At 39.4% G+C, this 27236-nt stretch overlaps 1 protein-coding gene across 5 annotated transcripts in view; it reads left to right on the top strand.

The window, feature by feature from the left end:
• Positions 1-27236, top strand: part of RGS6 (regulator of G protein signaling 6) — a 548429-nt gene that overhangs the window by 8767 nt on the left and 512426 nt on the right. For all 5 annotated transcript variants that reach the window (XM_041759142.1, XM_041759143.1, XM_041759144.1 and 2 more), the window contains exon 2: positions 15444-15547. In XM_041759142.1, coding sequence (XP_041615076.1) covers positions 15464-15547 — 84 coding nt within the window. In that variant the 5' untranslated portion in view covers positions 15444-15463. The remainder of the gene's footprint in view (positions 1-15443; positions 15548-27236) is intronic.

Here is a 27236-nt window from a genome sequence, read left to right as displayed (position 1 = left end):
CAGTGATTGGACAAGACTAGAAATTCAAATTGGGTCCAGTCTGTTGGGTACTTGAATGCCACATACATACATAGTGGTGGGGGTGATAATGGAGATTCAGGGCTTTCTGGCTTATAGAAAAAAACCTGAAAGAACTGAATTAAAGCAAAATTTAAACCAACTCAAGAAAAGGAATTTATGTGACTCATACATCGGGGAATTCAGGCATGGCTGGATCCAGGGACTTGAATGGGACTGTCAGCATTTTTAACTTGATACCTCATTGTCTTGACTTCTTCCTATGGTGACACTAGAGAAAAAGAAGATGGTCTCTCATGTCCATCTACTAATATCCTTTTCACACTGTCCCTCACATGAAAGGGGTCTTCTTTTTTCCAGTGTCCTTATCTTGGTCTCCAGGAAGGATCCTGATTGGTCCCGATTGTCTAACTTAATCCAATTAGTATGCCCAGTGATACAGCATACTCTAACTGGGATAGATCATGGGCCCATCTTTCCCTCTAAGAAGCAAATTCGAGAGCAAAAAATATACTGGATAATAAGAAGCAGTAGCTGTCTCAATCTTCTAACCTGGTTGAAGGACTTTGGGTTTCATTTACTAGACAGTAGAATGAATGCAGAGTATTTCAGCCACTATTTGAAAATTGTGAGATACTTTGTGTAAGAGTTGGAAAATTTCATTATCCAAAATAAAGCTTTTGGATAATGTGAAACATTCCCTCAATTGTGTGTTTCTAATCTCGTTTCGCTTCTCTACCAGCTTTCTCATTCAAGGATTACTGCTTCTGATCTATAGCTGCTGCACAGATGCCAGAGCGAGTGTGTCTAATGGTGACAGACACCACCTCTGGCTCATCCACCATCCCTGCAATCCTGCAGCTCTATCACTTTTTGCATTGCTATACCTGAGATAGCTCAGGTGCCCCTTGAGAACAAGAGATGCTGTATCCTTCTCCCAGAATATTTGCACTATTCTTCTTTAAACATACAATTTTAGAGGGTAAGACATTCAGACATTCACAGAAAAGCACATAAATCATTGCTCAGTACATTTTCAAATAGTACATACATCCATATTTTCACTCCCAGATCAAGAGAGAGAATATTACTGTTCCCCTGGAAACTACCTCATGTACCCTCCCAATAATTACACCGTCTCTTTCCCCCATTGTAACTACTAAACCAACTTCTAATACCATGGTGTTCCAATTTTGAAAGTAGATGAAATATACATGGAACTTTAGATATATGTATATACCCCCTTTTTTGTGGCTTCTTGTGCACATTATTTGAGAGAGTCCTCCACATTGTGATGCGGAGCAGTAGTTTCTTTTTATTGCTGTATAGCAGTCCACTTTGTAACATTTTCCAGATGGTTCATTCATCTACTATTTGTTGATGGGCATTTGGGACATTTCCAGTTTAGGGCTACTATGAATAATGCTGCTCTAAACTGTTTTGTGTGTTTTTTGGTGTACATGTGAATGCATTTCTGCATGGTATACCCCTAAGACCGGATTGCTGGGACTGCGGTATGTATTTCCAAATTTAGTAAGTTCTTACAAAGAGTTTTTCTTTCTTTTTTTTTTTTAATTTTTTTTTTATTATTTATTTATGAGAGTCATACAGAGAGAGAGAGAGAGAGAGGCAGAGACATAGGTAGAGGGAGAAGCAGGCTCCATGCACCGGGAGCCTGACGTGGGATTCGATCCCGGGTCTCCAGGATCGCGCCCTGGGCCAAAGGCAGGTGCCAAACTGCTGCGCCACCCAGGGATCCCTACAAAGAGTTTTTCTAAGTGGTTGTACCAGTTTATATTCCTGTCATCAGTTTGAGTGTTTCGGTTTCTCTACCTACTTGTCAACACTTGGGATCGTCAAACTTTTAAATTTTAGACATTATGGTGGGTATGTAGTGGTGCTTCATTGTGGTTTTGATTTGCCCTGGTGACTAATGGTGTTGTGTTGTGTCTTTCTAATATTTTTTTGGTCACTTTTGTTTTCTTTTATAGTCTCTGTTCAAGTTTATTGCCTATTTTAAAATTGGATTGTCTTTTCCTTATTGATTTGTAGGAATTTTTAAAAACAAATCTGAATACAAATATTCTACCCAGTTATATGTATTTAAAATATCTTTTATTATTCTGTGGCTTGCCATTTGACTCTCTTTGATTAGGAGATCTTGCTATAAGTGTAATTCAACTTGCTAACCTCTTCCCTTATGGTTATCGTTTTCTGTGACTGCTGAAGAAATGTTTGCCCACCCTAAGGTCATGAAGTTATTTTCCTATTTTGATTTGTAGAAGCCCAATTGTTTTGCCTTTTACCTGTAGGTAAAAGATCCACCTGAGGTTGATTTTTTTTTACCCATGACATAAAAAAGAGATCCATATTTATTTTGTTTTCCACATGTATATCCAATTAACCTCCTATGCTACTTATTGAAAAGTCTCTTCCACAGCTCTGAAAGGTCATTTCATTATAAATCAGGTGATCATTTATATGTAGACCTCTATCTGCTTTCTAGCACTTTCTATTGTTCTATTTGGCTATTCTTATTCTGATACCACACTGTCTTAATATAGCTCAATAAGGAGTCCATATCTGATAGCATGTGTCCAGTTTTGTTCTTATTTAAGGAATGTCTAATTCTTAGACATATGCATTACTCTACAAATTTTAAAAGCCTCTTTTGATGGGATTTTGATTGGGACAGAATTAAATCTCTAGCCCAATTTAGGAATAAACTAATGTCTTTTTTTTTGGTTTTATTTATTTATTTATTTATTTATTTATTTATTTATTTATTTATTTATGAGAGAGAGAGAGAGAGGCAGAGACACAGGAGGAGGGAGAAACAGGCTCCATGCCGGGAGCCTGATGTGGGACTCGATCCTGGGACTCCAGGATCACGCCCTGGGCCAAAGGCAGGCGCCAAACCGCTGAGCCACCCAGGGATCCCCTAATGTCTTTTTTTAAAAACTAATGTCTTTAAAATTTTGCCTCTTTCAATTCATTAATGTGGTGTATCCCGTCAATTATTCATCTCTGTTCTCCATGTGGTAAAGGTATGGCACATCTTTCTTCAGATATAGTTGTAGTATTTGAAGTCAGTTGATGCTATTATAAATGATAGCATTTTAAAACATATTTTCTGGTTGTTAGTCTGTGGGTATACAGAAATACAGCTGATTTTTATTTATCCAATGACTTTCCTAAATTCACTTATTAATTCAAATAATTCTGTGTAGATTATTATGGAATTTCCATGTACACAATCAAACTACCTTCTTCCTTTGCAGTCTTCCCTTCCTTCCTTTCCTTTTATTTTCTTGCCTGTTGTGCTGGCTTAGACCTCTATGATAACACAGAATAGAAGTGGTCATAGCAGGCAGCCTTGTCTCATTCCTAATCTCAGTGGGAAAGTTTTCAAAGTGTGACTATTAAATATTATGGTTGCTATGTTTCATAAATACCCTTTATCAGGTTAAGCAAGTTCCTTTACTTTCAAAATTGGCTAAGAGTATTTTCATGGATAGACGTTGAATTTGACTACATGCTTACAGAGTAGTTGCATGGAATATCTGGCTCACCTCTGCACTTCCCTTTTCTTTTGGATCTTGGTCTCACATGTCCTCTTTGCCTCTCCTTTTTCAAATATTATCTGTCTTTTCTAGTTCTTGAGGGTTGTTCTGTAATAAGGTAGCCGCCCCCCCCACCCTGTAGGAAGTGGTACATGCTAATTGTACTGTTTTTGTCTTCCATCAAATACAAGTAAAAGTGTAAGCAGCTCTAGAAACCTATTCAATTGTTATTTCTTTGACCTATATTGCTTCTGCCTGATGAGCTTCCTGAATAGATCTTTTTTCTTTGTTTGTTTCTTAAATCTTGCTATCTCCAGAAGAGAAAAGGGTATTACTGCTGCTGCAAATGTAGGCAGTCTGGAGTCATAGAATAGATGCACTTGATATTTAAATGCCTAGTTTTGGGGTAAGAAGATACCTATTTTACCTGTTTTAAAAAAGAAGAAAGAAAAAGAATCAAGGAATATAACTGACATTCTTAAAAAAAAAAAAGCCAATAGGAGTGCCTTTCTTCTTGGGTCCCCTGGGAACACGCACTCCTCTTTATTTCTTAGTCATCCCCTTCTTGTGTATAAAAATTGGCAAAGCTTCTCTGTCACTCCTACTTCTTCCCTGGCAGTGATACAGTCTTTATCATGTGAAATCAGAGAATAATAAGCGTTGCTTCTGCAGTCCCTATAGTCAGTAGTATTAGACACAGTGATCTTAGAGCTCATACTAATAAAATGTAAGTTCTCTCATGTGGGAGGAAAGATCCTTGGAACCTGAAGACCTAAATTTTAATGCTGCCTCTATTACTAACCAGCAAGATGACGTTAGAATATGATTTGATCTCTCAGACTTTGGGTTCATCCTCTGAAAAATTAAATGATTGGGCTTGTTCAGGAAACAGGAAGTTTTTTTATGAAAAGGATCAAAACAGTAAATACTTTGAGCTTTGTGGGCCATATGGTCTCTCTTGCAGCTACTCAACTCTGCTGTTGTAGTGCAAAACCAGTACAGACAATAAGTAAACAAAAGTGTTTATTTATAAAACTTTATTTATGGACACAGAAATTTGATTCTTGTATAGTTTTCATGTGTTAGAAAGTATTCCTCTTAACTTTTTTCAACCTTCTAAAAATGTAAAAACCAGTCTTAGCCCACAGACCATACAAAAACAGTCAGCAGGCTAGATTTGTCCCCTTGGCCGCAGTTTGCCAACCTTTGAACTAATTGATTGCAAAGCGCTATTCCAGAGCTCTGTCTTAGGCCTTAATATACTAATCTCTCTCTCTCTTTTAAGATTTATTTATTTTGAGAGGCAGAGAAGTGGGAGGAGAGAGAAATCTAAGCAGACTCCCCACTGAGTGTATAGCCTGATGAGAGGCTTAATTTCAACACCCTGAGATCATAACCTGAGCCAAAATCAAGTTGGACACTCAACCGACTACACCACGGAGGTGCCCCTGGTATGCTAATCTTTAAAAAAAGTATGTTTTTTTTTTCTTGTCCCTTGAACGTTCTTCAAGAATGTCTATTCCTTTCTCCTAAATCAATTAAGAATAAAAAAGGAAAATATTTTATTTTCCCTTTATTTCTTCCTTGATGGTTCTTTATTTTTGTAGACCCAAGTTTTTGACTTCTATAATTTTCTCTGCCTAAACTAGCATTTCCTGAAGGGCAAATTTACTAGTGATAAACTTACTCATTATTTATTTGTCTGAGAAAGATGATTTTTCTTTTCATTTTGAAGAAGAATCTTACTAGGTGTGGAATTCTAATTTGGCGTTTTTCCTTTCAATATTTTAGCTATTTCACTCCACTCTCTTGCTCTTCTGTGGTTTCTGATCAGAAGCCATCTGTGATTCTTGTGCTTGTTCCTTTTAAGGTAAGAGTTTTTTCCCTGTGGGGTCTTTTGAGATCTTCTCTCTTTGATTTTTTGCAATTAAATATATACACCTAGGGTTTATATAAAATATATATATAAGTATATATATATATTTTAAATTTATAGTGATTTGTGTTATCTGATATTTCTAGTTTGTGGTTTGTGGTTTCTAGACCTTCCTAGATTTATTGGAATCTTTTTAAATTCCAGAAACCTTGGAATGTTCTCAGTTATTATACCTTCAGATATTTCCACTTCTTTCTCTTTCTTCTCCTGGCATTCCAATTACACTTATGTTATACCTTTGGCTATTGTGCCATAGTTTTTGACTATTCTGTCTCAGTTCTTAAAAATTTCTCTCTCTCTCTCTCTCTCTCTCTCTCTCTCTCTCTCCATCTCTCTTTTCAGTTTGGAAAGTTTCTATTGACCTTCAGGCTCACTGATTCTTTCCTTGTCCATTTTGAGCCTACCAATGAGCCCTTGGAAGGCATTCTTCATTTGTTACAGTGTTTTTGACTTTTAGCATTTACTATTTTTTTTAAAGATTTTATTTGTTTATTCATGAGAGAGAGAGAATGAGAGAGAGAGAGAGAGAGAGGGAGAGAGAGAGAGAGAGAGAGAGAGAGAGAGGCAGAGACACAGGCAGAGGGAGAAGCAGGCTCCATGCAGGGAGCCTGACGTGGGACTCGATCCCGGATCTCCAGGATCAGGCCCTGGGCAAAAGGTGGCGCTAAACCACTGAGCCACCTGGGCTGCCCCTAGCATTTACTTTTTTGAGGTTTTTTTTTTTTTTTTTAAAGAGTTTCTATCTCTCTGCCCTCATTACCATCTGCTTTTTCTATCAGAGCCTGTAGCATATTTAATCACAGTTATATTAAATTTCTTGTCTGATAATTTCAACATTTGTGCCCTGAGTCTGGTCCTGATGATTGTTTGTCTTTCAGACTGTATTTTTTTCTTGCCTTATATATGTCTTGTAATTTTTTTGTCAAAAGCCACGCATAGTGTATCCGGTAGTGGGAATTAAGGTAACTAGGCCTTTCATGCAAGGTTTTATTTAATTTGGCCAAGAGTTGAGCTGTGTTTAACTGTGTATAGCTGTAGCTGTAGGTGCTAGAAACTTCAAATTCCCCTCGTGTCCTTGTTTATGTATCCTCTCTTGACATAAGAAGTCCTCAGAGAGTTTGTGCCTTGCAGATGTTTGGCCTATAATCCATTGTTATTATACTAGAGCCCTGTTGGTGTGGTGCTAGGGGATAAGTGAGGAGGAATATTCTATCATCTTCCAATTAAGAGCAAGAGTGGAGCAATTTCCCTTTAGTAAATATGGCAACACTTCCTCTATTGCAAGAGGAGGGAAGTCAAAGAACATGGTGGTTTAGATGAAGGTGCCTCAAGATGAGAGACTTGCCTTTTGATGGCTTCCATTTCTTCAACGAATTTTGAAGTGAGCCTATCAACTGAGACTGTGTGTGAAGCTTGGGCAAAAAGAGTACATGAGCTAGCCAATTCAGATAGGGAGACAGCAAACTCGTTGGGAAAACATCTTAGATTTGACAGGCAGTGTTGACTAATTTAAAGTTTGTGCTCATGAATTTAAAATATAGTCAGTCTGGTTGTGTGATTTCTTCCTCACTCCCACCACAAAGAGTACACCTGCTTGGGTGTGAGTTTAGATGTTGAGATATGTGGATATTATATGGTGGATATTATGGGTCCATCAGCATCAGAGTTTTGCCTGGAAATCTGCCACAGAAAGGGCATATTGAGGCAGTTGAGGATGTTTGCAAGGGTGTGACTATGAGTGGCTAAAATGATGGGACTACTGAGAGAAGGATGTGAAGGCAGAGTGAGGAGGAGTAGTAATGGAGGGTAAAAAAACTTATGAGTTCCATGGATTAAGTGTCTAAATAAGTTTGAAAAAATGTGTGCAGTGAATGTCAAGTAAATAGATTGGAAAGAACTGGTAAGTGAACTGGGATTTGAGGTGGTACAGTCACCATTGATGATGGGATTCAGCATGTGGCCATGTGCAATGGTGGCTGAGGTAGAGGGGTGGAGGAAAGGGTTTAGGTTGGGAAATAAAAGGATGGAGAAACCCACCTTCCAGATAGATCTTTGACTCTGATGTTCAAGTTATTGAGATTGATGAAGGAGTGAGGGATGGAGAAGAAAACCTCTGAGAATGGGAAGCAGGAGTTCTTAGGAGATGAAAAGGCTTCATGGGAGGGAGGCAGGAAATAGTAGTGAGGGTGGGTAGAAAGTGGCATAGCTGGATGGTCTGAGTGCCACAAGTGCAGGAACTTGTGTAGGAAGATGGAAGGGAAATAGTTTGAAGCAGCAATGGGGAGCCAGGAGGCATAGCTGGATGGTCTGAGTGCCACAAGTGCAGGAACTTGTGTAGGAAGATGGAAGGGAAATAGTTTGAAGCAGCAATGGGGAGCCAGGAGGATGCTTCTCTTACTTCCTGGTTTGAGATATGTGGGGATGAGAACAGCTGGGCTTCAGGGGAGGAGAGTGTTTTGGGGGGAAGCCAGGTTTTCATGAAGGTCACTGAAGGTCGGAGTTCAGAGAGGAGGTTGGAAGGACATAGCGGGCATACTGTTTAGGGAAGAGTTGGAAAGGCAAGAAGAATGGATGAGTTGGCAGGGTCTGGGGCTGTCCAGGGAAGTGTGGAGTCCAGAGCCCTGGTGAGAGAGGATGCCTGGGTGGAGCTGAACTTGGAGTAGCAATTGCAGTAATAGGACTGTGAGCCATATCACATGACCAAGCACATCACATTATGTGAAAAACTTTCTGCTTCTCCCTCCCAGATTAATTTTTTTAAGGACTTTTGTTTAGTATGAAGAATGCAAAAATATTTATATTTATAAGCAGCTTTTAACAAAAATTTAGTTTGTTTGGGCTGTAAGGCAGCTGTGGCAACTTAAAGAGGATTGTATTTATATGTCTTAAGGTTGGGTTAGTATGGGGAAGTCAACCTCACTGATATACTAGGAAGCAGTAGGCAGGAACCACAAATCTGTTGAGGTCCTACTATGTATCAATTGTACTATGTGTCATAAGTACTTACTACTAAGTACATTATATGTAGTATAGAGTTGCTAACTACTTTATATTTAAATATATACTAAATTTTGTATATTTACAAAATATTATTTTGAATATATTTTGAATTTTGATGTCACTGGAGACCAAGTCTGACAAATTGGAAATTATGTGGGCATTGGAGGCAGTCCTGGGTTTGGATTTTTAGTTTCTTGGTTGACAAGCTGCTTTACTTTTGGCAAGTGACCTATGTTCTTGGGCCTCAGTTTTCTCATCTGTCGAGTGGGAATAGTATCAGCCACTTGTTAGAATTGCTGTGATACCTTTGCTGGGCAATTCTGAGAGGCAGACAAGGCTGAGAACCCCTGATACAGGTCATCAGTATTTGTTCCATTTTATAGATGAGGAAACCAAGGCTCAGAGACGCTAAGTAAGTATAGCCCTAAGTTGTTCATGATCACATGGCCTGGCCAGGATTGAAAGCCTGTTCTTTGACTCCAGGACCCTTGCTTTTTTTTCAGTACAGAGAGTTTCTGCCTAAATACAAGGGAAGCTGAAGGAGCTCCACCTCCACATGGTTGCCCAGACAGTAGGCAGTGTGGCTGGGGTGGAGGGGTTAGGCGAAGAGAAGAAGAGAAGTCAGGCTCGTGGAATCCAGGTCAGTGGTTCCCAGACCTGACTGGGCTTCCACATCACCTGGGGACTGCTTACATAATAAATCTCCAGGGGCCACCCTAGGCCTACCAGATTGGAATTTTGAGGGGCATGAGACCCAGGAACCTGTATCTTTAGAGTCCACCCTGGGTGGTTCTGTGGCTGCCAGTCTGGTTCAGGTCTGGACCAGCTTTTGGGAACCACTGAATGCTAACTAACGTCCTGAAATGATCAAACGATTACATCCCAGCAGAATCCTGGGTGCCTGGCATGGCCACCAAAACTGGCCCCTAGGGATTGAGCTCTAGCACCTTGCTTTAAGATCTTTGGTGTCAGACCTGCGGCCGACTCTTGCTCTGTCACTGAGCACCTGGACTTTGAGTTCGCCTATATAGAAGCCATCACGTCAGCAGGACCACTAAACAGGAAGAGTCATGTGTACTTCAGAGTCGTTGTTCTTTCTTTTTCCCCCCTGGAGGCTCCTGCCCACTCAGTCAGATTACAGCTATATAAACAAGCTTGTACTACTGAGCTAGCACACATCTTGTAAATCTTTTTTTCCTCAAGTGCTTAACATTGCTGATGTCAGAAAAAAAAAATCCATTGGGTTTTAATGGGCTGAGGCAGACAATGTGAAGTTGATACAATATGGAGGAGAGGAAATCACATCAACAGAAATTCTTCTTTGGCAGCACAAATATTCAGGCTATATTACAGTCAGGCTTTGTTTACCTCTCCCACAAGATATTTCCCTGAATAGAATTTTGAGGGCTAGATACAGAGAGGGGTAGGCATGACGTTTAACACGTTCAGTGGCATGTGATGGTGATCTCACAGGCACTGGCATGTCACTGAGGTGGTCTCTTGGTTGTGTGTCAGGGTCACCAGAGAGGCTTGCTGAACAGCTGATGGCTTCATCTCTGAATCCCTGAGGTGGGGGGAAGGGTTTCTCCAACGATTTTGATGCTGGTGGCCTGGGATTTCATGAAACCAGACTGCCGGTCAGTCGCTACCTTCATTCTGCACCAGGGAATGTGCATGCCTTATTTTATTTCTCTTCAAAAGCAACTCTGCAAAGTAGAGGGGTCTCATCTTCCAGGTGGGAGTGAGGGGGGAGGTGGTCAACTGCCAAAGGCTACCCAGCAGTCTTGGTGTAGCCAGAGCTGAGATGCTATTTCAGGTGTGACTTCAAAGCCCCTTCCTTATCCACATTACTGAGGTCCTTCTACCTGCTGGGCTCAGCATTGTTATCTGCTGGACTCTAGGCTTTGCTTGCTCTAGAGAGGCTGGCATTACAAAGGAAGACAGCTGGCATTTGTTGTAACTGCAAGCTACGGATGCAACATAAGTTTGGAGTAAATTGCAGTCCTGATTTGCAGAAGATTCACTAATCAGAGTTTGAGTCATAGAAATGCTCAGTTGTTCTGTTATTCACAGGGTCTCTCCTCACTATACTTTCCATCCTCCCACATATTCCTTCTTATCTAAATTGCTCATGGATGGAACACCTGGGCAGCTCAGTCGGTGAAGCGTCTGACTCTTGATTTCAGCTCGGGTCATGATCCCAGGGTCGTGAGATCCAGCCCCATCTTGGGCTCCGTGCTGGGCGTGCAGTCTGCTTAACATACTCTCTCTCCCTCTCCCTTTGCCCCTCTCCCCCCTCCCCAGCTTGTGCCACATGCTCTCTCAAATAAATATAGATAGCTCATGGATTCCTGAGTTCAGGGCTGACTCATACCAATAAATTCTGGGGGGGAAATCTGATTCTGTACATAGTTCTTTGTCATTAAAGAGCCTTCTTTGTGGGGCAGTTTTAATGGCATTTTATTTAGATGAATGTTCCTGAAGGAGTGCACTGCATCTTGGTAGAATATTATCAATTTCATCATTTAGGAATATTTGAGTGCCTACTCTGTGCCACACCCTCTTCTAGGTGTTGGGGATAGAGGGGTGAACCCCACCGACAAAGACTCCAACCCAAGCAGAATTGGCTTTAGTAGAGATCCCTGTTGAATGAGTAAACCAAGAGAGGTGCGAAGCCGTTTTTTCTTACCCCGCATTTGACTATCCACTTAATCTCCTTGAGATCATATTGTCTTCATGTTTTTTTTTTTTCTCTTGGGTGCCTACTGCTTCTGGGACTTCAGATGGCCATGCCTGCATTGTCCGCTAGGCTGAAATGGCCTCTTCTGCCTCCCCCAGACTCCTATCCATCCTTCTGCTCTGATCTCAGTTGCCAGGTTCTATCCTGTGCCAGGATAACCAAACACCCACATGTTACGATGTCCTGTGTCTGTGGACCATGTCTGTCCCCCCTCCTGGACTCTGAACACTTTAATGAGAGCATCTGTGTCTGATTTATCTTTATATCTCCAGGGCCTAGCATGCAGCTTGAGTGAGTGGATGCTCCGTGTGTTTGCTCCAAGAAGAAATGTTGAGTCCCACCGCACCTGGTGGTGGGTGGTAGTGTTACGGAAATTACTTCAAGGGGAGGGATGCCCAGTCTGGGAGGGGACGCTTCACTCCAGCAGTTCTGTGATTCTTTGACAAGTTCAGCATGAGCATTGCCATGACTCAAGGACACAGGCTAGGATATAGGCAGTAATGATTGAAGAGAGGTGGTTTGAAGGAAAGTTAGAAACATGAAGTTCTGAGGTTCTGGGCAGCTGGGAGGAATAGTGAAGATGCAGGGTTTTACAGTTATTGTCCACCTGGAGTCCAGAGACGCTGTGGCCTCACCTGGTTCTGACAGCTAGTTAATTGCAATCAGTTTGGGGAACCAGGCCACTCAGTTCAGAAGGCTTTCTACTATGCTGGGATGGTGGTGACAGATAAGGAAGCAAAGGCACAGAGAGGTGAAGTAGCTTGCCTCAGGTCTCACTGCTTGTAAGTGGTGGAACCTAAATTCGGATGTAGATCGGTCTGATGACAGATGCCAGCTTGTAACCACTTAGCTACCTGTCTCTTCTTGGGGACTTCAAAAATCAAGCTCTTAAGGTGTTTTCAGTTCTCCCCTTTGTTAGCTGTAAGCCATGATAGGAAAAGAATATCATTACTGTGCTTTCTTTCTGTTGAAATGTAGGTGTGCGTTTTCAGAAAAACATTCACATTCTCCAAATATTAAAATAAAAGGTCCTGAATTATTTACTTTGTATGCGTACATGCTATTTATATATAGCATGAAGAAGTTTTTGGGGTTCTGCTACCATGAGATGTAAAATATTCCTATTTCATTTCTATTGTACTTCATTTAAAAATAAATATTTCATGCTATATTGTAATGAATGAAAATATAGCCCTTTAATGTCATGAACTCTAGCATCATAGTCAATGAATATAATTATAACCTCCTTACCTGTGTAGGTTTTGCATCCTGTTTCTCTAGCATCTGTTGACACATGGCCTGGAAAGTGATTATATCACTATTTTAGAAATGATCCTTTCTAGACACAGGAAAGTTAAATGACATTGAGTTTCAAAATGAGCTGCTAGAGGAACCAAAAATAGAAGCTTTTCTACTACATACTAGACTCACTGAAATTCCTAACATGGAGACTGTCTGCCTGCACTTGTAGTCTGAAGTCCCAGTCCTGGACCAGTGGCTTGTTGTAACACCAGAAATGTTTCTGTAGGGGGCGGGGAGCGGCCAGGGAAAGGCAAAGGTAGGGCTGACAGGATTGTTTCTAGGTCATTCCCAACCTTGCTGTTTTAACAGTTTTCTAGGTGGGAGATAATATGGTCATTAAAGTCAGAGTGTTCATTTACAAATAAAGCCAGAAACCCCAAAATGGCTCTATTACATATATAAATGAGCAGACATAAATGGACTCAATTTTTGTTTTTCATGCTCTGTTATATTCTGTATTCAGGCAAAGGAGTAGGCAAATAAGTAGCTGTTGAAAAATAAAAGTGTGTTGTTCATTTAACTTTAAAAGTCACTGATTGGAATTAATAATCAGCGTTGCATGTAGCACTATATTCATAGAAACACTGATATTACAATGCGTAGAGATAAGAGAAGGATGTTTTTTATCTCTTCATGTAATCTAACTTTAAAAATGCATCTTAATTCACAAATGATGAAGAAAGCAAGCAACATTCAAATGGTTATACTGTGGGCATTTAAATTCTTAGCACAAATGACAAATTCCTGTCTCTTGCCCATCTTCTATCCAAATCTGTTTTTATGGAATGACCTTTGGTACCAACTTATTTTACAATAAAATATTTCCTGCATTTTTATTTTGAATTGAAATGGCCTTTTCTGCCAAGTATGGTATTTATAAAAGTTTCTTTGATGAACAGCCTATGAATTTTGTGCAAATAACCCAGGCAGGCTCTCAGCTTAGTGATAACATTTGTATAGGACTTTTATGGCTTTATATGATACGTTCACATTCAGTTTATTAGACCCTCACCTGTGAGTACTCCATGGAATTCACATTTTACTGATGAGAGCAATGTAGAGGGAGGGGCCTCAGCATGATTCTGGGTATACAGCAGGCATTCAGCATTTTGTTTTAAAAGGAAGTTAACAAAGAGAACCCAATAGGTTAACTTGTTCAGAGTAGCACAGCAAATAGCGTATGATACCAAGAACTGAACTTCGTTTCTCAAAAATTCTGTCATTGTTTCACTGATACCTTTTCAGGCTTTTTAAAAAGGTCAAATTAAAAATATTCACTTTACTTAATTGAGGTAAAATTCAGATAACAGAAAATTAACTACTTTAAAGAATATATTTCAGTGGCATTTAACACATTCACAATGTTTTGCATCCTTCACCCCTATCTAGTGCAAAAATGTTTTCGTTATCCCAGAGGAGACCCCATATCCATTAAGCAGTAACCCCATTCCATCCTCTGCCCAGCTGTTGGCAGCTACCAACCTGCTTCCTGTATCTACACATTTACCTGTTCTAGATATTCTACATAAATGGAATTATACAATATATCTCTTAGTCTGTTTGGGATGCTGTAACAGAATATCATAAATTGGCTGGCGTATAAACAACAGACATTTATTTCTCATATTTCTGGAAGCTGGAAAGTCCAAGATCTAGGCTTGAGCGGATTTAGTGTGTGGCCCATGGATGGCTTTATTCTCACTATGTCTTTAAAATATTTTTTTATTCATGAGAGACACAGAGTACACACGAGAGAGGCAGAGACACAGGCAGAGGGAGAAGCAGGCTCCATGCGAGGAGCCCGATGTGGGACTCAATCCTGAGTCTCCAGGATCACACCCTGGGCTGAAGGCGGCGCTAAACCACTGAGCCACCCAGGCTGCCCTCACTAGGTCTTCACATGGCAGAAGGGAGCTCTCTGAGAGTTCTCTTATAAGGGCATTAATCACCTCCCAAAGGTTATATGTCACACTGGGGGTTAGGATTTCAACATATGAATTTGGATGGGGGTGTGAACATTCAATCCATTGCAGTGATTTTTGTGTCTGGCTTCTTTTACTAAGCATGATGTTTTCAAGATAAATCAATGTTGTATCAATACTTTACAGATTTTCATGGGTGAATTTTATTCTGTGGTAGGGATAGACCATATTTGGTTTATCCATTCATCAGTTGATGGGCACTGAGTTGTTTCCATGTTTTGGCTGTTGTGAAGAGTACTGCTGTGAATGTTGTATTCAAGTATTTGTTTGAATATTTGTTTTCAGTTCTTTGGGATATAGTTGAATTTTCAGGTTATTGGTGATTCTGTGTTTAACTTTTGAGGAACTACTAGACTATTTTTCATAGCGACTGAACCATTTTACATTCCTACCACAAGACACAGTGCTTAGATTTCCCCACATCCTTGTCAACACTTGTTATTTGAGGTTTCTCTTTTTTACTATGACCATCCTAGTAGATATAAAGTGGTATTTCCTTGTGGTTTTGATTTGCATTTTCCTGATAAAGTATTTCAGATTTTAAAACATAGAATTAATCAGGAAGTGAGCTTTGGTAAGACAAAATCAACATCAAAATGAGTGTGCTTCATCTGTCTTCAGGAGATTATTTAGAACTGGCATGAGCTTACCTTTAGGGTACAAGATTCTGGGCTGAAAATAATGAATGAACATGTTGCTTTGGGATTAGAAGAATGTATATGGATAACAAGACCCCAGTTTCCCCTAAACATTTTTTTAAATACTGCTGAAATCAAGAGAAAAAATATAAAATTCTTCATGTTTTATTTTCATATCACCTGCCAAAAGATACTTCTTTGCCTTAAGAGCTTTCTCTATAGAATTTTTTCATGTCTTAATGGTCTGTTCATTTATTTTTGCAGCGTGAGTGAAGACATCCGGCATGGCTCAGGGAACTGGGGACCAAAGAGCAGTGGGGATTGCTGACCCAGAAGAAAGTTCTCCAAATATGATAGTCTACCGCAAAGTAAGGCCTCTCATTAAAAGTTGGGGGTGCTGCCTGTGTGTTTGTTGTGTGTAGGGTTGACTGATGGTTGACAGCTTGACAAATGTTTTCTGCCTAAACTGCCTTGACTGATAAATGAATATCATTTTCTTCTCATATCCTCTGATTTTCCAATTCAAAACTCAAGGAACTTAGGTTTGTCATACTTGAAAAATATGATTTGATTTTCTTTAAAGATTTTATTTTTAAGTAATCTCTACACTGAATGTGGGGCTTGAACTTAACAACCCTGAGATCAAGAGGCACATGCTCTATAGAGTGAGCCGGCCAGGCGCCCCAGATTTGGTTTTCTTTAAAAAAGCAAAGATTGCCCAAGCAATGCAGAGGGAGATCTATTCTCCTTCAAGGTAAAGGCCTTTGTATAACATTGTTTTTGAGCCCTTATTGTACAAGAACTGGTCTAGATGCTATGGGAGATACAGAGGTGTGCATGTATTCGCAGTTGGTAGGAGACATAAGATGTACAGAAATAACTGTAATAGTCTAAGTGTTAATTTTCAAAAAAAGGTGCAAATAGAGTGTTACATGAAATCAGAGGAGGGGGTGATTACTTCCAGGCTCAGAGGTCAGGTGTGGACTGGTGGAAAAGTAGTCTTTGAACTCAGTTTTAAAGGATGAGTAGGACTGCTTTATGTGGAAAGCAGAAGGGAAGAACAATATTCCAGGTGGTGAGATGCATTCAGCAGAGAGAAGGAGCTGAAGAAAGTGAACAGCAACCAGAACCAGTGAGCTTGGGGGCATAGGTGGCTTACATAGAGTAATGGAGGTTAGGTTTTGGGAAGAGAGTCTGGATGGAGCCAGATTTTTAGATTGTCAAACCATAGGCAATTTAATCATGAACAACTTTTGTGTCAAGAGTTGTAAAATTAATATCTCTTTGGAATTGTGAGTCTTGCCCCAGGGTGCCAGATATATGGTTGTGAAGGTAGATTTGAGGCTTGAGGGGGTGCTGCTGGTGTTGTTGTCTCTGTGAGAAAGGTAAGGAGGACGTTAATTTAGCAGGAGAAATGCCCCCTCAGAATTGAGTGAGACTGAGCAAAGGGATTAAAGAGTCTGCATTAAAAATGACTTGGAAATGGAATGAATATAGAATTAGGAGCGGAATAAAGAATCAAAGATGACTTCGTTTTGACCTTGGGTTATAGAAAGACATTGCTGCTGTTCATTCAAATGGGGACATTTGGAAGACTGTCTTAAAGGAAGGAAATATGGCACATAGGTTTTATTTGTACATATGTTGAATTTGAGGTAATTGTGGGACCCAGGAAATTGAACAAAATCTCCTACCCCTGGACAAGCAGAGCAGGACTGATACTTGGACCCAGGCTCGAGCTTGTAAATAAACCCTCATGTGATTGCATCGGTGTTGGCTCCTTGGTGGTTTCTCGGATTCGCGATCTTGGGCACAACAGTAATAACTGCTTCTTATTAATTCAGCTTTTTAAGGCTTCAATGTTTGTGAAAGTTTCGCCTAACTGTACTACATATTAACAAGGAAAATGAGTTTATGTTCATTCATTTCACTAAATATTTGAGTTGTCTGCTGGGTTCTGTGTATTCTGCAAGACTCTGCGTTTGATCTCTGCTAACCACGTGGGCAGGGTTGAACTAGATATATTCCTGGATGATCAATATGGTAAATTTTCCCCTTTTCTTATAAAAATAGAACTCAAACTAATCTTGCTTAGAGTATCAAATTTTTTTAATCCTTTGCTTTGTAAGAGAATGCTTAGATGCATTTCTAATAGAGATGTCTATTAAGTTGTCGTAAAGAAAAAAGAGATTAACAGGGCTAACCAATTAGTGAAGCATACAGAATAAAAGAAAGATGTTTATTCATTATTACCTTCTTAACCCACTCCATGCTGGGAAACCCTGTGCCAAGCTCATAGGAACATGAGCTTTGGAATCAGATGTAGGTTTAAATGATTGCAACTCTACCATTTCCTGGTGGTATGACCTTGAGTTAGTTATTAACTTCTGTGAACCTCAAGTTTCTTCATTTTTGATAAAAAAAAAAGGTGGGAGAAAGGATAGTACCTCTTGGGGTCATTGTAAAGATTCATTTAGACAAAGTAAATGAGACATCTCCCATCTTGTTTTGTATGGAGGTGGTCCATAATGAATGCTTCTTTTTCTTTTATCTTTAGGTCATATGAAGACAGTGTCATTTGTAGAGGAAATAAATTATAAAATATGTAAATGTTGGTACTGTTAATAAGTTGACTAAAGTATGTTCATAGAATGAGTTGCTTTTTTAAGACTCTGGAAAACAATACAAATATTTTTATATTGTTCAGGAGACTGTAAACCAATGGGTTAGTAAAGGTTAGTAGGAAATGTAAAGGTCATGCAACCCAAACACCTTTCTACTAGAATGTTTGGTATTATGTTGAAAGGAAAACTTCCTTCAGGTTTGTGGGAACTCAATTTTTACTTTTTAGGTAGTAGGAGGGGACTCTTTTCAGGTTTAATTTAGATACAAAGTTGTGGATTGCTGTAGTTCTTCAGAGATAGAACTAGTAGCCATTTGGTTTCTATATTGGAAATATATCTTGCTTCCTTATGACAAATTTGTATGTGGGGTATGCATGTGTTCATGTTATTTGCTATATTAGTTAATTCCTATAAAAGGGATATTGCATCTGTTCGATTTATTAGAAAGAAAGAAGGCATTGCTTTGTATGGGTCTAGGGCCTGGAATCATTTAAACCTGGTTAATTTGACTAAATCATGGTTATGTTCCAACTGTGAGAGATTTACCTAGCTCTCTGCTTGCACTGCTGTAGATCAGCTGTTGGCTACAACCTATACAACCAATATTGCAGGACACTATCCTCAAGGTGTCAGTAAAGATTAAACCTTGAAACCAAGGTCAATTCAAAACATTTACTATATAAGTCCTTTTCCATAGTGATTTTTTCAAGGTTGTAAACTCTAAAACCAAATCTTTTCTTAGAGGTCTACAACAAAAATTTACATTAAAAATTATGCAAATAGTGCTTTCCTTTTTGTTTTTTTTTCGCTTTGTTGTTTCTTACTCATGTCAGATGTTTTTAGTGTGAAGTTTTTGCTTGGACTGTGTTGTGTTGATTCAGATGCTGACATTTAAAAAGCCAAATCTAGAGAAATGGAGCTTTCGGGTAAACTTCCGAGTAATAAGTGGGATGATTATGTCCATAATGTTGTTGTGACTTTTAAATGCCATTTAGGATGGTAACCTTCTGACATATGAGTAATGATGGGTGGGTTTTGTAAACCTACACTCTCAGAATCCTCTTCATTTTCTTTTCATGTTTTCTGTGTCATTAACTGTGAGAAGTTGTACTTTCCCAAGGCATGATTTATTTATTGAGTGGAACAGACTTTCTAATTTAGTTTTTCATCCTTCACATTCACATTTTGGATTGGAGGTGTGTATGAAAAATGTATTGGTCACATTAAAAATCTATTTAAGAGAAAAAGCTTAATTATTTATTAAGTCGCCCAGACCCTTTTTTATATTCCTGGATCCAAAAGCTCCTGGGTCATTGAATTGTCCGATGTAGGGATGATATTTGAACCTGACTGAACATCAGATCATTTAGGGATGTTTTATAAAAATATTGATCCTCAAAGGATCCCCTCTCCAAGATATTTTTGTTTCATTGGGTCTAAATTGGGTCCTGGGGATCTGAGATTTTTAAAATTTTTTATTAAAATTTTTTTTAAAAAAGATTGTATTTATTTATTTAAGAGAGAGAGAGGGCATGAGCGGGGAGGGGGAAGAGACAGAGGGAGAGGGAGAAGCAGACTCCTACTGAGCAGGGAGCCCGACACTGGCCAATCCCAGGACCCTGAGATCATGACTTGAACCACAGGCAGACACTTAACCAACTACCCAGGCACACCCTGGGAATCTGAGTTTTAAACTCTTCTCAGGAGAATCTGAGTTTGAAATGTACTTATTTAGTATCTTTTTCAATATCCAGGTAGAGTACATATGGCAAAGTAAAGGGAAAGTTGATTTTTGAAGTGGGTTTTTTACTTTATTTATAGATCTCTCAGATGTGGAAGGGCCAGTTTCCTGTCATAGACTTACAAGTAAGGGATTTTAGTAACATCATCATTTATATGAGCAAACTGAAGTATGGAGAGAGCGTGTAACTTGCATAATGTTACCCAGCAGTTTCCCAGTGAAGCCATGATTGTGTCCAGATAGTCTGACTCCCCCCGTTGGTGTCCCTTCCACGACAATGTTATCAACCTCAGACTGCATTGCCACATAGTTGGGGCTCAACAGACATTGGATGAATTAAATAAATGAAAATACTGTGCAGCAGATCTTTGCTTTCATGCTGATCCTCAGAGATTTGACTTGAGTAAACGTTGAACATTTGTAATGCTAAAGCTTCCTTCTACTTGCTGGTGCTCTTGTTTCTTGGGTAAAGATATTCTAAAATGTTTACTTTCTTTTATAAACTCGGGATTCTTTTGAGTACAAGTAGGTTGCTTCCTGATTTTGTTTAGTTCTCTGAGTGGTGTTAATAACATCTCTTGAAAAATTTCCAACTGGACTGGTAATTTGATTTAGAACTCTGGGCAATTAGATGGTAGTTGGACAGAGAAAATTGTAGCTTAACTTGACCCAGACTTGGGTCATGAGGCAGTACAGTGTGATGGAAGATGCCAAACAGGGAGCAGAGAGCCCTGGATATCTGAGCCCAGCTCCTACTCTCATTGCTTTGGTTCTCTGGATGCGCAACTTCATTTTCCAAACTCTGTTTCATATTTTGATTTCTTTCTCTCTCCTTTCTTTTCCTCCTTCCTTCCGAACCACAAAATACTTCTTACACAAACAGAATATATTCATTGTCCACATAAAGTAAAAAGAAGCATGATAAGATGAACCCTGTGTACCTAGCAACCCATCAATATAATAAATAAAATACTACTTTGGCTTCATTTCCTTTTCTGTAAAATGAGGGGATTGGACTGAATATTGTAAACATACTTTTCTGCAATGATTTACAAGTTTCATTCTGTAAATTTTTAATCATTTAGAAGTTAATAAACTTCCGTGATGTCAAAACAGTGTTGTGAGACTGTAGGTGTACTTAGGGTCTTTTGAACTTTTTTAAAAAAATATTTTATTTATTTATTCATAAGAGAGAAAGAGAATGAGAGAGAGAGAGAGAGAGAGAGCAGAGACACAGGTTGAGAGAGAAGCAGGCTGCATGCGGGGAGCCCGACATGGGACACGATATCCCGAGTCTCTAGGATCAGGCCCTGGGCTGAAGGCAGCGCTAAACCTCTGAGCCACCCGGGCTGCCCATCTTTTGAACTTTTCTGGAAATATTTTAAGCAGTCCTACAAAACCTAAACTGAATTGAGATAAAACCTAATGTAGTTCGGCATCAGAAGAAAAATTGTACTTTAATGATTTAACATTCAACAGTTAAAGTGTTTTCTGGGTGGCGACTTGTTTCTTTGGCTGGCTAGTAACATTTAAAAGGTTTGTACAGGTATCATTTGGCGGTACTGATTGTATGTTAGATAGTAGGAACTGTGTTTAAATAGTATCACTGGATACTGTCAGTAATACATAGTGTTAGGGATGAATTAGAAGTCTTAGAGAAAGAAGAAAAGGCTCGTGTTATTATGTCATTGCTGGCTTCCTTCACTTGTTAGTTTCCAGTTTTTTATTCCTTCTCTGCTGGAATTTTGGTCTTGCCTTTGTGTTGCCCTGATACTCCAAGGTCACTTTCCCTAATATTCTAGGACCCTTGCAGTCCTGGGCAGAAGTTACTTTAGGCATATTTCCAAAAAGTAAATGTAGCACTATTTTAGTTACACAGGCAATGGTATGCAGCAAGAAGGTAGGGGCCAGGGGAAATCTAGCTGGGAAGAGACAAGCCTGATGAGCAAGCTGGGAATAGGACATTGTTTTGGAATTCATGTAAGGCAGTTGTAGTGGCCAGCACAACTGAGAATCAGGGAACCTGTAGATCTTGGTGACCAAGGCACAATGAGGATTAGAAATAATTTAATCAACAAATATGTATCAAGTGTCATTTGTGTGCCAGATGCTAGGAACGCAAGAAGAGGTCTGCCCTGACAAAACCTAATGGGTTACAGTTGGGTACCTAGATAGTTGCAAGAGGCAATTGGTAGAGGTGAGCTGAGGAATGTGGAAGGATGTAGAAGGGTCAGAAGCCCATATCAAGAGAGAGGATAATAATGTCATAGAAGACATCCTGAGGATTTGGCACCTACCTTAATTCGTGAAAGATGACTAGGAATTACCCTGGCAGAGAAGGAAAAAAAGAGAAGTGCAGGAAGGAGAATGACTACCACATGGAAAGGGACAGAGTGTGATGTGATAAACTGAGTTGGGGGAACGTCAAGTGGCTGTTTTCTTGGAGCTAGGTGTATGTGCTGGAGGTTGAGAAATAAAGTTGGCTGAGGAGATTAGGCCTGGATCATGGAAGACCTTACATATCATGCCCAAGATTTAGGATACCATGCAGTTATCTTCCCTTTGCATCTGCACACTCACATTTGACCCTTCCAGGCCTCAGGAGGTAGACTCACCTGTAGGGCTTTTGGTATCTCTGGCTTTGATTCAGATTTGGTCAGTAGAAGCCTGGAGAGAGAGGGGAAGGAGGAAGAAGAGCAAAGCCAGGGTGTTCCTTCTCATGGCTCTCTCTCTACAGAGTCTTCCTTCTTTCTTGCCCGTGCCCCTTGACTGAAGGTCATTGTTGCTCCCAGGGCAGACTTTTCTCCTCCGCGTCCTGCTACCCTTGTCTTCTCCTCATCTTTTTGTGCATCTGGGTGGCTCCAGTTTGTATAGTCTTCTATGGCTGTATAGCCAATTACCTCAAGATGTAATGGGATTAATTGGCTTAAGCACAACATTTATTATATCATAGTTTTCATGAGTCAGTAGGGTCCTCTGGGTCATGTCTCTCACAAAGACCACATTAAAGATGTTGGCAGGATTGCAGTTTCATTTGAAGGCTCACCTGGGGAGAGGTCCACCTCAAGCTTCCTCATGTAGTTGTTGGCTGGATTCAGTTCCTCTAGTGCTGTGGGAATGATAGCCTCAGGTCCTCACTACCAGTTGACTGGAGCCACTCTCAGTTTCTTGCCACATGTGTTTCTCCACGGGGTAGCTCCCAACACGGCAGCTTGTTTTATCAGAGTGAGTAAGAAAGAATGGGAGTTTCACTCTTTGATAACCTAATCTTGGACATAACATCCTATATCCTTTCTGTTAGGAGCCGGTGAGTAGGTCCACTGCTAGGTGAGGGGTTTATGCACAAGTCAGAGGTTCCTGAGTGTTCTCTTGTGGTTCTCCTATACTCTGCCACTTCTTTATACTTTATCCTTTTTGAAATAAACCTTTTTTGAATTGTCTTATATGTGCCATCTGTTTCCTGACAAGTCTCTGACTCATGCAGGTATTAGCCCCAAAGCAAAGGAAAGCCACTGAAACTTTGTTTTTCTTCATAAGGAAAGTCACTACAAAAGAACTTAAAGCTGGGAAGTCATATGGTCAGTGGGGAGAATTCACTTGTGCTGAGAGGGTGTAAGAGAAATGGTAAGATTAGTAGACAGAATGGTTTGGTGATTTTACAGGAATTCACCTGTCACCTGTCCACAGGTGAGGACAAGATGATATGTTAATGGCAGTGGTAACATAGATGAGGGGATGTATTTGGAAGGTACAACCAACAGGATTTAGTGACCAATAAGATCTAGAGCGAATCTGAGGGGAATGAGGAGGTATCTTTTCACCAGGTTACACCTGGGAAATGTCAGAAGGTTTCCTGGAACCAACAAAAGTTTGAACCAAATAACTGTAGAGCAGGATTGCCCACACCTCCACTCCTTGTGTGTAGAGAAATCAAATGTCATGGAAGGAGTATGTAACTCGGCCACCGTGTCTCTGTATCGATTATGGCTACACCACCAGCTCACTTTGGGCCATGCCCAAGTTGCTTCTCTTTTAAGTCTAGTTCTACAATTTGTGAAGTGAGGGGTTAGCTAGGCTGAGTCATCTCGAAAGTACTTTCAGCTCTAACATGCTAGGGCTTTCATAATCTAAAATAAAGACATTTACATTTTCTTACCTGTTTATTCTTCTCATAACCGTCTTTTCTTTTAAATTTTCTTTAAAAAGTGAACCCAAGCAAAACTTTAAAAAAGTCATGTAAGTCAGTGTGTTTCAAACAAATGCTTTTTGGTCTCTTGAACATTTAGGCCTTCTTTTTCTTTTCTTTTCTCCCAAGGACTAACTTCAGAGAGGTATTCTGGGTAACTAATTTAATTGTTCAATCTGCATTTTAAGATTCCTCTCATTAAGTATTTTGAAGGTTTTTTATTGCCTTAGGAAAAAACTGTTCTGTTTTCCTTTTCCCCTAGGATTGGACTTGCTAGAGGAAAAGCTCCCCATCACATTATCTTGGTTGGCAGGAGACAGGAGTGTGGGCAAGTCCCCGACCAGTGGTATCAGTGTCCACAGATGAAAGGGATGGTATTTTTAGTGTCGAGAATAGCTCAGTGTGGTTTAATATGATGTGTTTCCACGAGTATAGGTTTCTAATTTGGAAAGCCCTTGGTGTGTTCAAGGCTTCGTTTCATTTTTTCCTATTTCCCACTCTTCATTTCAAAGAGTCTAAGATTTTACATTTTGGCAATTTATTACTCTCACTATTGACACTCCTTTGCATTATCCCTACACTGTGGATAACTTGAATAGCCATAGAGTGAAGGCCTCATTCTCAGGATTTGAACAAGAAAAACTAAAAGCCTACAGATATCTGTGAAGGGAAAATACACAAATATTTCAATCATTGCGATATAGGAGCATTATTGTTAAGAAATGTTTGCCAATAGAAATCAAAATGGAAAATGGACAAATATTTTGACCTGCATTCTCAATTCTAAAAATGTATTATATTAAGGGAATGGAAAAAATATACAAATATGGACATATAGATATAGACACACATTCATAGCAAGAGAATATTCATACCTCTATAGTAAAGAACATCAAAAGATATAAATCAATTGAATATTTGTTGAAAAGGAATTAAATAATCATGGGGGGATAGGATTTATATTTGGGTGACCCCCCAGTTAAGTTACTGGATCCCTGTTCTGGTAGACCTACTAATTTCATTGAAAGGAAGATGGTTATTGACGTCCTAGGATGTGGTCCAATCGAATATTCTGTACTTTTAAAACCCTACAAGACTTTGCCATTTTAGTTTTATTTGCTAAATACAATCGATGGTGTAGATTTACAAAAAAATTATTGTTTTCATTGCTTTATTATTTTCTACATCTCTGTGCTTACCTCTTGGATCATTTTTTCTTTTGTCTGGAGAGCTACCTTTAGTATTTTCTTTAGTCAGGTCTGTTGATACAAATTAAGAAAGATAATAGGGATTTATTGGCTATCCACTCTATACCAGACACTGCGGGGTACTGCACATACACTGAATCATGTAATCACCAGAATGGCTTGTTAGGCAAGTGATGATCACCCTATATTTACATGTAAGAAAACAAGATCAGGGGGATCCCTGGGTGGCTTAGCGGTTTAGCACTGCCTTCAGCCCAGGGCGTGATCCTGGAGACCTGGGATCGAGTCCCACATCAGGTTCCCTGCATGGAGCTGCTTCTCCCACTGCCTATGTCTCTGCCTCTCTCTCTCTCTCTCTCTCTCTCTCTCTGTGTGTCTCTCATGAATGAATAAATAAAATCTTAAAAAAAAACCAGGATCAGAATGAATAAGTGACTGGTATTGAGATTTGAATCTGGGGTTTGCTTTATTCTAAAGTTTGTAATTTTTTTAAAAGAAATTAAATTATGTAGAAAAAAAAGATCTCAAAGCTGTTCGCGGTTAATTATAGGAAGGTTGGTGTCGACAAGGTGGGTTTACAGAGGAGGAAGGAATTTTTGTGTGTGTTTTTTTAAGATTTTATTTATTTATTCATGAGAGACAGAGACAGAGCGGGGCGGGGGGGGGGGGGCGGGCACGTGAGGGGAGAGGCAGAGACATAGGCAGAGGGAGGAGAAGCAGGTTCCATGCAGGGAGCCTGATGCGGAACTCGAGCCTGGGAGAGCGGGATCACGACCCGAGCCAAAGGCAGATGCTCAACCACTGAGCCATCCAGGCATCCCAGGAGGAAGGAATTTTAAGAGAAATAACTTGAATTGCATGTTTAAGAAAGGGGAGAATTTTGTTCTGTAGGAAAAGCCAAGAAATGATTTTAGGTGATGGGAGTTGTGGAAGCAAAGGTATGGTGATAAGAAAGCATAGATATACTTAGGAGGCAGTGTATTTTAGAACACTAAATCTCGGAGGTGTGCCTGGTGTAATAATAGCCTTATTCTTCATATGGAGAACCCGAAGCAAGAAAACATTAAACATTTTTAGTTCTGAAACTCACATGGTAAAATATTGGTAAAGCTTCTGCCAACTGCTTTTCTTTCTTTCCTTCTAAAACTTCATTGTTTTCTATTTTAAAACTAATAATTCATTTTTAAAAGAATATACGAACTGTAGGAAAAAATATCTCACATACTCCTATCATGCAGATATGACCACAGTTAACATTTTGGCCTATTTTCTTCCAGGCTTTTATATAAGTAGTATATATATATATATATATATATATATATATATATATATATATAATATTAGCACATATATAATATATAATATTCAGGGCTACCCTGACTAGCCAAAACAATCTTGAAAAAGGAGAACAAACCTGGAGGTATCACAATCCCAGATTTCAAGATATACTATAAAGCTGTAGTAATCAAAACATTATGGTACTAGCTCAAAAATAGACACATAGATAAATAAACAGAATGAAGAACCCAGAAATAAACCCACAATTATATGGCCAATTACTCTATGACAAAGGAGGCAAGAATATACAATGGGGAAGATGGTCTCTTCAGTGATGCTGGGAAAACTGGACAGCTACATGCAAAGGAATGAAACTGGACCATTTTCTTCCATCTTATACAAAAATAAACTCAACATGGATTAAAGACCTAAATGTGATACCTGAAACCATAAAACTCCTGGAAGAAACATAGTAATTTCTTTGATAGTTGTAGAAATATTTTTCTAGATGTGTCTCCTCAGGCAAGGAAAACAAAAGCAAAATTAAACTATTGGGGCTATATCCAAATAAAAAGTTTTTGTGCAGTGAAGGAAACTATCAACAAAACAAAAAGGCAGCTGACTGAATGGGAGAAGATATTTGCAAATATATTTGTTAAGGGAAGTCATACAACACAACAAAAAGCCTCTAAATAGTCTGATAATGGGCAGTGAAACTGAATAGACATTTTTCCAAAGATATGCAGATGGCCAGCAGACACATGAAAAGATGATTAACTTCCCTGATCACCGGGACACCTGGGTGGCTTGGTGGTTGGGCTGCTGCCTTCGGCTCAGGTTGTGATCCCAGGGTCTGGGATCGAGTTCCGCATCGGGTTCCCTGCATAGAACCTACTTCTCTGCCTGTGTCTCTGCCTCTCTCTCTGTGTCTCTCATGAATAAATAAAATCTTTTTTTAAATAAATAAAATCTTAAAAAAAAAAAAAAACTTCCCTGATCACTAATCATCAGGAAAATGCA

The sequence above is a fragment of the Vulpes lagopus genome, chromosome 6, assembly GCF_018345385.1.
Source record: "Vulpes lagopus strain Blue_001 chromosome 6, ASM1834538v1, whole genome shotgun sequence".
NCBI lineage: Eukaryota > Metazoa > Chordata > Mammalia > Carnivora > Canidae > Vulpes > Vulpes lagopus.
Note: the sequence above shows the minus strand (reverse complement) of the source record. Positions and strands in the feature narration are given on the sequence as shown.